At 39.2% G+C, this 13850-nt stretch overlaps 1 protein-coding gene across 2 annotated transcripts in view; it reads left to right on the forward strand.

The window, feature by feature from the left end:
- NIPA1 (NIPA magnesium transporter 1) overlaps window positions 1-7342 on the forward strand; it is a 76395-nt gene extending 69053 nt beyond the window's left edge. Inside the window, exons 5-6 of one of the 2 annotated variants that reach the window (XM_047737914.1) lie at window positions 1767-2165; window positions 6725-7342. In XM_047737914.1, coding sequence (XP_047593870.1) covers window positions 1767-2165; window positions 6725-6858 — 533 coding nt within the window. In that variant the 3' untranslated portion in view covers window positions 6859-7342. Of the gene's footprint in view, window positions 1-1766 lie in introns of both variants that reach the window. The other variant, XM_047737915.1, reaches the window with a different exon arrangement.
- The last annotated feature ends 6508 nt before the right edge of the window (window positions 7343-13850 follow it).

A 13850-nucleotide genomic window follows, 5' to 3' on the forward strand; every position in this document is an offset into this window, starting at 1 on the left:
GAAAGCCCGATGCGGGGCTCGAACCCAGGACCTGGGATCATGACCTGAGCCGAAGGCAGCGGCCCAACCCACTCAGCCACCCAGGCGCCCCAGAATGAATTTTTTTTTAAAAAGATTTTATTTATCGGGCGCCTGGGTGGCTCAGTGGGTTAAGCCGCTGCCTTCGCCTCAGGTCATGATCTCAGGGTCCTGGGATCGAGTCCCACATCGGGCTCTCTGCTCGGCAGGGAGTCTGCTTCCCTCTCTCTCTCTGCCTGCCTCTCTGTCTACTTGTGATCTCTCTCTGTCAAATAAATAAATAATTTAAAAAAAAAGATTTTATTTATCTATTTGACAGAGAGAGAGAGCACATCTAAGTAGAGCAGTAGGCAGAGGGAGAGAGAGAGAGAAGCAGGCTCTCCACTGAGCAGGGAGACCAACGTGGGGCTCGATCCCAGGACCCTGAACTCATGATCTGAGCCGAAGGCAGTCGCTTAACCAACTGAGCGCCCCAGGCGCCCCCAGAATGAATTTTTTGTCAAATATGCCTGAGAAGAAATTTTAAGGTCATTTTCCTGGATCCTCTCCCAGAGCAGAACTCCATAGTTCCTTTTTCTTACCTTTGTTTGATAGGGGACTCCCACAGCCTGTCTGGTGCATGGCCATGCTGTTCCTATCCCTGTCAGGCCCAGCTCCTGGGTACCTCCTTTACAATCTCAGATTGAAGTGGAAATTGTAACCTCTTTGTTCATGTAATTTCAAAGCAGATTTTCAATATGATGCCCTAACTAATATGAAGGAGAAATTGTAGGTTGGTACTTTATAATAAAACAGAATGCTCAGGTATGACTATAGAAGACATACTAAAGCCAGCCGACCCCATGCCATGTGGAGTTGCTGACACCCTGGCAGCTACAAATACAGACACATAGCGGGTGTCATGCTATTAACTAAAACACTCAGCGGATATTTCCATCAGCAGTGGATTCCTCTGAAACGGAGAATAACTCTTGATGAAGTTCTGAAAAATGCAGTGCTTATTAAATATAAGCAAAATTTATTTTGTTTTATACATAAACTGGGTTCTAGACTGTGGTAATTTTAAAAAATATTTTATTTATTTAGGGACGCCTGGGTGGCTCAGTTGGTTAAGCAGCTGCCTTCGGCTCAGGTCGTGATCCCAGAGTCCTGGGATCGAGTCCCACATCGGGCTCCTTGCTCGGCAGGGAGCCTGCTTCTCCCTCTGCCTCTGCCTGCCACTCTGTATGCCTGTGCTCGCTCTCTCTTCCTCTCTCTTTCTGATAAATAAATAAAATCTTTAAAAAAAAATATTTTATTTATTTATTTGACAGAAATCACAAGTAGGCAGAGAGGCAGGCAGAGAGAGAGGGGGAAGCAGGCTCCCTGCCGAGCAGAGAGCCCGATGTGGGGCTCGATTCCAGGACCCTGACATCATGACCCGAGCTGAAGGCAGAGGCTTAACCCACTGAGCCACCCAGGTGTCCCTAGGCTGTGGTAATTTTAAACGTATTTTTCACTTACAAGTCCAAGGAGACAATCAGAAGTTGTGAGGAGAATGGGATGATTTTTGATTGTGTGAAACTATCTCCACATCCTAGGCTCCATGGCCTATGTATGTAGCCTTTGATCACTGCAACAGGCACAAATACTCCTACAGTTTTTTCACGTGTTCCTGAAGAAACCTCCCACTCTGGCCACACACACAGGAGCGCCGTCTGCCTAGGTTTTGTTGAATTGACTCTAAAGTACAATCATCTGTTTTCCAGTGTTTGTGGGCTATCTGTGCATCGTGCTGCTTATGCTGCTGCTGCTCATCTTTTGGATTGCACCAGCCCATGGGCCCACCAACATCATGGTCTACATCAGTATCTGCTCCTTGCTAGGGAGTTTCACCGTGCCTTCCACCAAGGGCATCGGGCTGGCGGCCCAAGACATCTTCCACAACAACCCATCCAGTCAGCGGGCCCTCTGCCTGTGCCTGGTGCTTCTGGCTGTGCTCGGTTGCAGCATCATTGTCCAGTTCAGGTACATCAACAAGGCGCTTGAGTGCTTCGACTCCTCTGTGTTTGGGGCCATCTACTACGTCGTGTTCACCACCCTTGTCCTGCTAGCCTCGGCCATCCTCTTTCGGGAATGGAGCAACGTGGGCCTGGTGGACTTCTTGGGTATGGCCTGTGGGTTCACCACTGTCTCTGTTGGGATTGTCCTTATACAGGTGTTCAAAGAGTTCAATTTCAACCTTGGGGAGATGAACAAATCTAATATGAAAACAGACTAGGATGCAACAGGGGTTTGGGTGGCTCAAGGAATAGGAAATGAATGTGGTTTCTGGCTCTCATTTGATGTGAAGTGGAAGAGACCCTAATCAATGGTATTAAAGTTGCTTGCATGTTAATGGGTGGTCTGATGGACAGTGGGGAGCATCACTCAGCACCAGGGCGGGGGCCCAGCCCTTTGCAGTCTGAAGTTGCTAAATGGTTGCTTGGGCATCATCTCTCTCTGATGAGAGGAATCTCATGTTCATTGCCATTAACCTGGAAGCTTTCATGAATACCCTTTCCTTTTAAAATATTTTAACATTATTTAATAGAAAATAAAGATGGGCTCTTTCTGATTAGTCTTTGCAGGGAGCAGATATTCTTATTTAGAAGATTACTTTGGAAATGGGAGAAATTGTTGTCTTGAAGTATGACTATACAGTAAATGTGTCCGTGGTTGTGTTATTTTGCATTAAGCATGTATAACGTTCAGGTACCTCATCCAAATGAGAAGTATATACATTTAATTTTTTTTAATCCTCTAATGAGCTGACTCTCCCACCCCTGACTCCAAGACATTTTAATTGAAAATAGAGAGAGAATACATGAACATGATACAGAGTTCCATTCACAGGATGACTTTCAATAGCTCAAATCAATTTCAGTGCCTTTATCACTTGAACTCTTCACTTAATTTGATGATTACTATGTGTATGTTCTCTTAGATTAGAATAACTCTTTCATTATACTTTAATATTTCACTATTCAAAATATAAATATGTAAAGCATTTAGAGATAACAGTATATTCATTTGTTGGAAGAAAGTCAAGGCGAAAGACACCGTAAGAGCAAATTGATCCTTTTAGCATGTAATTATTATCCAATTAAAGACAATCGACTTAAATAGCATAAGATTTTATTTGCATTCAGTCTATGCACCTGGGACCCAGTATCACATATATCCATGTTCTCTTTCAGTGGCCCTTCAGAAGAAATAAATTATTTAACTTGATAATAACGCTGTTAGAGTAACTGTTTAATAGCATATATATCAAGTTCCCTATAATACAGGAACAGATTAAAGGACACAGTGAAGCTCAGTCTAATTTCTGCAAATTGGAACACATATAGTAAGTTTTCAAAAGAATTTCTAGCAAAAATGAAAACAATTAACATATCCATCTCCCTATTGTTTGAGATGGCAGAGCACCCTACAGTTCATCACCCAACCTCTCATTAAGCTTCTGAAATGCAAAATAGCCACTAACTATGCCGGTATTCAGATCAAACAGATCATTCGTCTGTTTATAGTAACCTTGTATGTATATTAAATGGGAGCAAAGCACAAAGTGATGCACATTATTTCATTAAGATATAATGTACTTCATGTGCAGCATTTTATCTAAATAGGGAACTGTGTCAAGTTGGAAGATGGGATTGGGTAAGGTAGAGTTGGAGAACTAGAATATCAAATTTAATAATACCCAATTGAAGTTACTCACTAAGGGAAAAAAAAATTTTTTTTCAAGCAAAAAGAACATTTCTAAAGACCAAAGAAATTGTTCCCCAGAGTGTTGAATGAAAAAGCTAAATGAAATGAGGATAGTTTAACATAAAGTGAAGAACACCTTTATGAATTAAAAGTACATCTGATGATTGTGGGTTGTCAGGGCTTAATGAACTAAGAGCAGCAAGAGAATTGTTTTAAAATTTTTTACATCTTATATTCACTGATAGTTAATAAATATTCAGAACTCCCTCACTCTTTTTATCGGCTCTTGAAGGTTTTTTTATTACGTGGTATTTTTAGGAATGCAAGCCTTAATTTATTGAACTGAACTTTGGAAAATGTCATGTAGTTGTATCAGTATACTTTTAGGCATAAAAATAGTTTCCTAGATAAGGAGTTTGAGATATTAAAAGAATACATGTGATAACACAAGTATACTGAGAATGTTCTTGTGTCTTATGGAAATTATCTTATTTATTTTGTTATAATTTACAAGTGAAGATTAGTTTAAATTCATTTATTAGTGTTTCTCATTATATTTTAATTCACAGTTATACCATGGGTATTCAGAGGTGATATTTTCTGGATGATTACCCCTATGATTTTTTAGAGTATAACAAAATCTGAAAGTAGTAATAGCGGGTCTCTTCTTCAGGGTGACTTGTTCTGGAACAGTTAGACTCTCCTAGTTTTAGCAGATTATTATGGTAGGATGCACAGCTTTCCTTCCAGTAAACAAAGTTCTTATGATTGTATTTCAAGTGTGTGACTCTAGCCTCAAATAGTTGACATGACCAGCAGTCTAATAACCTAATTTTCAAGTTTGACATAGAGCATATAACTTGACTTGAAATTATTATTATTTTTACAAATTCACATTTTCATAATTCATTTGGAATTGCAAAGAAAAAAAGCCTCAAAGCGAGAGTTTTAGGGGAGGGCCTACAATGGGAATGGGTCTCATTGGTCTCTCCAAAAGTAATTACAGATGAAACATTTCCATTATTATACTATTCCTTGGGTTTTATCTCTGATAAAGTAAGGAAAAAAATACCTACTGTCTATTTGTTTTCAAGCTTCCTCTAAAATCTTATGTTTCTGATCACAATTTGCAAATTTATTCTGGATAGATACTTAAATAAGCCATTTCTCTCCTCTACTATTCAATCAATGCTTTGTTTTCTTATCTGAATCTTTACATTTAAGAAGATTGCTTTCTTGTTTTGCTCATTTGGGGTTAGCACTGAGACCACCCTGGGCATTTTGCTGTTTGGGAGGACCATTCCATGTGTGTCCTAAATTCCTAATTTTCAAGCCAATTAGTTATGCTCAGTTTTATTTCCAGAAGTTCATTCCAGCTGTAGTAGGTTGGGTTTTGTTCTTTTTCTTTGGGTTTCATGTCTGATGGAAGAGAATACTATTAACATGTGCAGTTACCCCTCCCCCTCCTCCTTCATTGACAGCTCCTCTCTTTGTAAATACTGTGCTCACTTCTAGAAGCTAGTTCCTAGACATTTATAAAGCACTGAGATGCAGGATCTCCCAGGTATGTACAAACACTTTGGTCCATGGAGACCAAGATGTTGATGAGCTGCGTAGTTCTTGTTGTAAGATGATACCTTTCTTTTCCAAGCTGCTCAACTAATCTGGAAGAGGGGAGAAAGTGCTCCGATTGTTTACAGAGCCATGCCCATTGCTCTTTTCTGATGCCTACTTGATCCTGATTTAGGCCTCTTGTACAGAGTAGGAAACCAGAGAGAGAAAAATGCTTTAGTTTAGATCTGTTCACAACTGTCTGATTGGTTCCAGTGGTCTGAAGGAGTTGTCCTTCTCACTGTGTTTGAGACACCAAGGAAGTAGTAGTTCACCCATCAAGCAGGACTAGATGGAATCTTGGTGTTCCGCCTTCTCAGGGACCAAAAATGTAACATTAACAACTTAGCATCGACCTTCTTCCCAAGGACATGTCCATGTTAGTTTTCATATGTTTTACTCATATTCATAGCTAGAGGTCTGTTAATTTGAGTCAGAAAGAGAAAAGATCTAGTTACACACCAGTCACACACCATAAAACAGTTTATCATATAAAATACCTCAATTTTCTGTATTCCTCATTTCCACCTCACAGTTGTACTGGTGATGAATTTTAAGGGTCTGTCCTTTAGCTTTGAGGTGATTTTTCACATCTGGCCAGATTCTTATACCTCCATCATATACTTGAAAAGATTAAGAATTAGAGGAATGAGAATGAGAATTTGGCCCAGTATCACTACCTGTTTATTTTCATACACATTTCTCACATGCTATTAAATGCAACAAGAGAATTATATTTTAAGAAAATGTAACTTTATGTTACATCAAAAAATGTTGTCTAGTAAAAAATTGATACTCAGTAGAACAATGATTATGTAAATAAATCTATTTCAAATGTACCCAATGTGATAAAAAGCATACATAGTCTAGGGCCCAGAGCATGAGCCAGGGAGAAGGATTTATTTGTTCTTTTCTCTATTTTTCCTTGAATTGTGCAACTCTAGGTGAGTCACTTAACCTTTCTGTGCCTCAGTTTCTCTACCTCTAAAGGGGTGAGATGGTTCTCCAAATCACCTGTTTTAGAGCACTCACACTTTCAGCGTGTGTTGATAGCTTCAGACAAGAGTGTTCTGTGCAGGATTGCTCTGGAGTGATGCAGTGGAAGCTCAGCTTGCACTGGGCATCCTGTTTGCTCAGGACTGTGTTACTGACATGCAGCTTCAAGCACTGAGTAAGCAAAGGAAGTGCTGGTTGTAAAGTTTGCACGATTCCATGAAGCTTTAATTTTCCTTTTTTTTTATTTTAAAAGGAAGGGTTTTTTATATTCTATTATAAAATATGGGAATTAAACAGGGACTTTAAAAAGCTGCACTGAAAGACCACATTCTGTTGGTGTGATGAGATTTTCTGACATTCTGCATAGGTTTATGTTCTGCAGAAGATTCAGTGACCTGTGAACCAGATCGATTCTGTTGTGTTAGATTTATAATGAATGATGCTGAACTTCCTGCTTCCAAGCAACTCAACCCTGACCATGAACTACCTGATACCAGGTAAATGTCAGGAGCTCCCAAACCACTAGTGCCAAAAGGTCATGTTGAAAAGTTCAGACTCTTTCTTTTATTTGTCAAAATATGATAATTTGACCCCCACTCCCATGTCATTGTTTTTGCAATTTGGAATAATTTAAGGGTACTGTTTTTCAGTAGCATTCCTGAGTGTTTTTGCCCTTTTAAATGATAAACATTTCTTTCTTGTAAAATGGAATATAACCGTGAAGGAGATGATGACTAGATTTTAAAAAAAAATGTAACATGTTGATTGTTTGCATAAGTTTTTTTTCCTGTAAATGTATCAGGGGAGCTTCCAATTAGCATACATACACACATTGTCAATGGCTAAGACTTGCTTATATTTTGCTTTATAGAAGTAGTCACAGCATGTTGTAATTGCCTTATGTAAATATGAAAGGCTATTTATTAAGTTTTCCAATAATATTTATTAATCTGTATGTGTTTTAAAATAAAATAACTTATTTCTAGCTGAACACTCGTTACTTTTTTTTACCCACTACTTGAAATGTTCATGCAGTCTCAGGTTCCCTATCATCCTAATGAATTCCTCAATTAAATGTTTCCCATTTTCTTTATAGAAACAAATAGCCCAGGTCCCCATCATGATATAGAAAATGTACCTGAATATCTTAGGGAGCAAATCCATGATATGTGAAGGAATTTATCATCTAGTGATTACCTTCTGATAAAATGAAATGATGGTATTAAAGAAAAGCAGCTATATTTTAACATGTTAATGCATTTTACATGTTTGGGAGTGTAGAACATGACATTTTATCATATTTTAAGCACATGGAAAATTAGAGAATCATAACATATTTTAAAACTATAAGGGTCATCGGAAATCTTGTTATTAATCTTTATTAGTGTCCTGTAAGTCACTCTATTAAGTGGAAAAATATTGGATGCCTGGGTGGCTCAGTCTCATTTCAGGTCAGGTCATGATCTCAGGGTCATGAAATCAAGTCTCCACTCTGGGTGTGGAGCTTGCTTAATTCTCTCACTTCTTCTCCTTTTGCACCCCCCAAATAAAAAAAGGAAAAAAGTTTTATTTGAACAAAAATATGTATTTTTGAGGCTCTGTCCAAAAGGATTTAATTACTCACACTTTTAAAAACAGATTTTATTTATGTATTTATTTTTAAAATATTTTATTTATTTATTTGAAAGAGAGAGAATGAGAGAGACCACATGAGACAGGGGAGGGTTAGAAGGAGAAGCAGACTCCCTGCTGAGCAGGGAGCCCGATGTGGGACTTGATCTGAGGACTTCAGGATTATGACTGAGCTGAAGGCAGTTGCTTAACCAATTGAGCCACCCAAGCACCCCATAAGACGGACTTTATTTTTACTTAATCTCTACACCCAATGTAGGGCTCCAACTTAAACCCCATGAACAAGAGTTGCATGTACCATCAGCTGAGCCATACAGGCACCTCTAATAACTTATATTTTGATCAAAGTATAACTATATAGAAATTGGGAAAAAAACATTTTTTTTTAAAGATTTTATTTATTTATTTGACAGAGAGATCACAAGCAGGCAGAGAGGCAGGCAGAGAGAGAGGAGGAAGCAGGCTCCCTGCTGAGCAGAGAGCCCGGTGCGGGGCTCGATCCCAGGACTCTGAGATCATGACCTGAGCCGAAGGCAGCGGCTTAACCCACTGAGCCACCCAGGCACCCCGGGAAAAAAACATTTTTAAAAACCATCAAATGTTTCTATGGATACCCCTTTCCACACAGGTTTTTGGGGTTGTGAAATGGATAAGTGCCAAATTCTACAAAGACCTGCCCTGGTTGGTTACTAGCACAGAACTGTTAGTTCTGGCTTCTAGCCAAGAACAGTAGTAGCTAGTAGCTCTGCACCTAGTTCTGAGGGTTATATAAAATCAGGCATGCTCCCTGCCCTCCAAAGAGCTTATGTTCTAATTCCTCTGTTGCTAAATCATGTGCCTGTCTGATGACCCTGAGGCATGACATTTTTTGACAACTTTGTTGTAATCAAACTGGTACACTGTATTTCCAACCTCATGTGGTAGTTTCATAAAGGCTTTTTATGTTGGAGAGTTGAGGCACAGTCAAAAAATAAGTAAAATGATATTTTTATCTGTATTAGGAGTTGAGAAGGGAAGGAGTCATTTCAGCTGAGAAAATTTGAAAGTTAGGATTGGAATTGCACCATGGCAAACAGAATAGGAGGGATGCCAATCAAGTAACACAACAAATCCATATGAAATAACTGAGATGAAGGAACAGAAGATGGAGAAGAATTCAAACCATAGTTACCTGTCTATAAAATGGAATCCTTTTATTTTTAACGATGATGTTTGGGGGATCTTAGTGTCTTCCTTACTCTAATTTTGTATGCTTATTCACTGTATTGTTTTTCTATTGCTGCTCTAACAAATTACCACCAACTTTTTGGCTTAAAACAACACAAATTTACTATCTTACAGTTCCAAAGGTCAGAAATCCAACACAAATTTAACTGGGCTAATATCAAGGTGTGGGCAAGATTATATTCCTCCTGGAAGCTCTTAGTAAGAATCTGTTCTCTGCCTTTTTCAGTAGAGGCCTTGCACATTGTTTGGTCCATTCTCCTTTCTCCATCTTCAAAGCCAGCAATGTTGCACCTCTCTGACCCTTCTTCTATTCATATCTCATTCTCTGACTCTGACACTTCTGCCTTCTTCTTACAAAGACTTTTGTGATTATTTTGGACCAATTTAGACATCAAGGATTATCTCCCCATCTTGACACCCTTAATTTAATGATGCCTGCAAAGTTCCTTTTGTCTGTAAGGTAACAGTCACATGTTCTGAAGGTTAGGACTGTGGACATCTTTAGAAGGTGGGGCATAATTCTGCCTACCATATCCACTCACCTTTTTATTAAATGAGGTAATTATTAAAAACCAATTCCTGGCTTTTAATGAACATCCTAGTACTCGACCTAAATTTACTTCAAGTTATTACTGTCTTTTTCATAGAAATTTCCTCTCTCCTCCCAACAAATGTTTTGGAAAATGCCCTACTACATTTCTAAGTCATCTATGGTCTTGAGTAAACTAGTTAATATTATTAATAATATTAATTGGAAAACATTTATATAATACTAACCTTTTAAAATACAAGACATACCAGAGGGGAAGTGGGTGTTGGGGGAGGAGATGGGTTAAATAGGTGATGGGGATTAAGGAGGGCCCTTACTGTGATGAGCACATAGTGATGTGTAGAAGTATTGAATCACTATATTGTACACCTGAAACTAATATTACACTGTATGTTAACTAACTGGAATTTGAATAAAAACTTTAAAAAAATACATACATACATACATACATATATACGTATGTAAAATGCCACTATCTACTTTGGAAGGACAAAAGGCAAATTTAGTGATAGGGAGTTGAGCTAAAGAAAAAATAATAATCTATTTTGCTGTTATGCTCCTGGCTGGCCTCTGTGGTAACAAAGCCAAAACATAGAAGAGCAACTAAAGAACAATTTATATATGAGAAACTATTCGATTTACATGATTTTTAAAAACACTTTATTAAAGAAGTCTTGCTTATACTTCTATAACAAAGATTTTCACAGCTTTATTGAGGTGTAATCAACATACTCTAAACTGCACATATGTAAAATATACATTTGGTAGGTTTTAATACATGTTGTATTATAGGATGAAAGCATCACCATGAGTAAAACTGAACATATCCATCACCTCAAAGTTTCTTTTTGCCCCATTGTAATCCTTCTGCTCTTACTGTCTCCTTTACTCCCAGTCAACCATCTACTTTCTGTTGCTACATATTACCTTCCATTTCCTAGAATTTTATAGAAGCATATAATTGTTTATTATATACTTTCAGCCTGGCTTCTTTCACTTACCAAAATTATTTTGAGAATTAGCCATGTTATAGCATGTATTGACAGTTCATTCCTTTTATTGTTCAGTGGTATTCTATTATATGGATATACCACATTTGCTTTGTTATTGGATATTTGAGTTGTTTCCACTTTTTTAGACATTACAAATAAAGCTGCTATTGAATATTCATTTACAAGTCTTTTAATGGATATATGCTTTCATTTCTCTTGGGTAAATATCTAGGAATAGAAAAGCTGGGTCATATGGTTGATATTATGTTTAACTTTTTAAGGAACTGCCAAACTGTCTTCCAAGGGCACTGTTTTATAATCCCAACAGCAGTGTATGTAAAGGAAATGGATTTTTAAAAATGTAAAAATATTTATGGTCAATGCTTGAACACTATGTAAGTTGTGTAACATTGTGTGCTGGAGAAGTGGTCTGGACATTGAAGGAGCGTGCATAATGTTAGCAGGTATATTATATGCACTTATAAGAACAAAGTTCTGTGTAATGTGACTCTTAAGTGGGAGGTCCAAATAAATGTGAGAGGAGACTGTGAGCTACAACAAAGAAAGAAAGCTGATTAGATGAGACAGGGCTTTGCTGGGGTGATTAGAATACTGGCAGAAAAGACCCTCAAGCAAATTCCTTAGGTTTACATAATTTGTAAGCATTTTCTTTTTTTTAAGAGTCTATCTATTTGAGGGGCGCCTGAGTGGCTCAGTGGGTTAAAGCCTCTGCCTTCAGCTCAGGTCATGATCCTGGGGTCCTGGGATCGAGCTCCGCATCAGGCTCTCTGCTGAGCAGAGAGCCTGCTTCCCTTCCTCTCTCTCTGCCTGCCTCTCTGCCTACTTGTGATCTCTGTCTGTCAAATAAATAAATAAATCTTAAAAAAAAAAGAGTCTATCTATTTGAGAGAGAGAGGGAGAAGCAGGCTGCCTGCTGAGCAGAGAGCCTGACATAGGACTCCTTCCCAGAACCCCATCATGACCCAAGCCAAAGGCAGATGCTTAACCAACTGAGCCACCCAGATGCCCAGTTTCTAAGCATTCTTGTTCACACAAACTAAACACTACTTTCATTGCAATCATCTGCGACCTACATGTATCTGATGGCACTTGTTAGTTATTGCTACATACCATCTCTATCAAAACTGGTGGCTTAGAACAATAACCATTTAGTCTTTTTCATATGTCTGTGGATCAACAGTGCACATTTGTGGACCTCAACCAATCAAATCAGTCTGTTGTTAGATCAGTCTCTGGTGTCTAGACATAGTATGCTTAATCTGGGTAGCTTTGTAAGTAGTCTGTTCTATGTAGTCTCCTCCAGCAAACTAGCCCAGATTTCTTACCATAATTTAGGCTGGGAACCACCACATTTTCTTGGCCAAAACCAATCCCACGGCCAAGGCAGAATCAGGATGGGGTGGAACTGCAAAGTAACTCTGCAAGATGTGAGGATACATGGATGGGTAGAGAAATGTAGCCATTTTTCATCAATTTACTATAGCATAAGAGACCAACATGCCAACCATATTTCAATATTTAATGTAATTCCTTATTTGACTATGTAATCTAGCTAGAATTTGGCTGAGACCAAAGAATTAAGCAAAAAAAGTCCTCTGAGCCAGTTCGAAATGCAAGGTTGGCTGGTTACCAAGCTCACAGATTAAAAGCTTTTAAATTAGTAACTGCAATAAATAAGTAAGTAAGTAGGTGCACAGTCACCTATAATGAAACCGGAGGTTGGCGCCTACTCCAATTAGTCTAAACAAACTGTATTTGTTATTTTCTGGTTCAACAAGCATTCACTTAAAAAATATTCCCACCTAACATGATTTACATTTCTAGTGTTTTTGTATCTACTCAGAAACTGGAACAACATACCCAAAGGACCTTGGCACCTGTAACATATTATTAACAGGTCTCACTCCTGATCTGGCTTGTTTTTCACCCTCACATACCCTCCCCTTTCCCTACCCGCCTTCTTAAAAAGGAGCCCTCTTTGTCCATTTTATTACTTAAAAAAAAAAAAAAGATTTATTTTTTTTCATATTTTTGCTCTTTTCAGAGAGAGAGCAAGCCAGCTGCATGGCAGAAGGAGAGGGAGAGAATTCTCAAGCGGGCTCCCAGCTGAGTGCAAAGCCCAAGGTCGGGATGGATCCCAGGACCCTGAGATCATGACCTGAAAGAAAAAGAGTTGGATGCTCAACCGATTGAGCCACCCAGGCACCCCTCTCTCTGCCATTTTAGAGAAAACCAGGGTGCCTGGAAGGCTCTATCAGTTGGGCTTCAGACTCTTATTTCAGCTCAGCTCATGATCTCAGGATTCTGAAACTGAGCCCCAGGACCGGCTTAGTGCATGTGATTTTCTCTTTCTCTACCCTTCTGCCTGCCTGGTATGTGTAGGCGCTCTGTTTCTAAAATAAATCTTTTTTTTTTTTTTAAAGATTTTATTTATTTATTTGACAGAGAGAGATCACAAGCAGGCAGAGAGGCAGGGAGAGAGAGAGAGGAGGAAGCAGGCTCCCCGTTGAGCAGAGAGCCCGATGCGGGGCTCGATCCCAGGACCCTGAGATCATGACCTGAGCCGAAGGCAGCGGCTTAACCCACTGAGCCACCCAGGCGCCCCTCTAAAATAAATCTTTAGAGAAAACCATGATGGTGGGTCCTAGGGAAGTTTTCCAATGGAGAAGCCAAGGCGGGATAGCCTAACAGTAAGTTTCCTATGCATCTCATGAAAAATACATCTCTGCTCCAAGTGTCTCCAGACGCGCTTTCACCAAACCACGTAACTCTCCCAAAGAACGCATCTTTCTGGGTTTCGGTTAGTTAAGAAAGCGCCGTACACTGAGCCCCGCCACTCCGCGTTCCCGACCCACTCCCAGCCTCCTGGCCCAGCTCTAGTCCACCGCTTGCCCCTTTCAGAGCACCTTTTCTCTAGGGGATTGCTAGGGACACTGCTTAACATGCAGCTTCACATGCTAAATGCGCCTGGGAAGTCGCACTTTAAGAAAGTGGCAGTTACTCTGATTTGGATCACCTGGTCGGCGAACCTACTTTGCAAAATACTGCCTCCAATTCTTTCCCTTGTCCCG

Source organism: Lutra lutra, chromosome 7 (genome assembly GCF_902655055.1).
Source record: "Lutra lutra chromosome 7, mLutLut1.2, whole genome shotgun sequence".
In the NCBI taxonomy this organism is placed as follows: domain Eukaryota; kingdom Metazoa; phylum Chordata; class Mammalia; order Carnivora; family Mustelidae; genus Lutra; species Lutra lutra.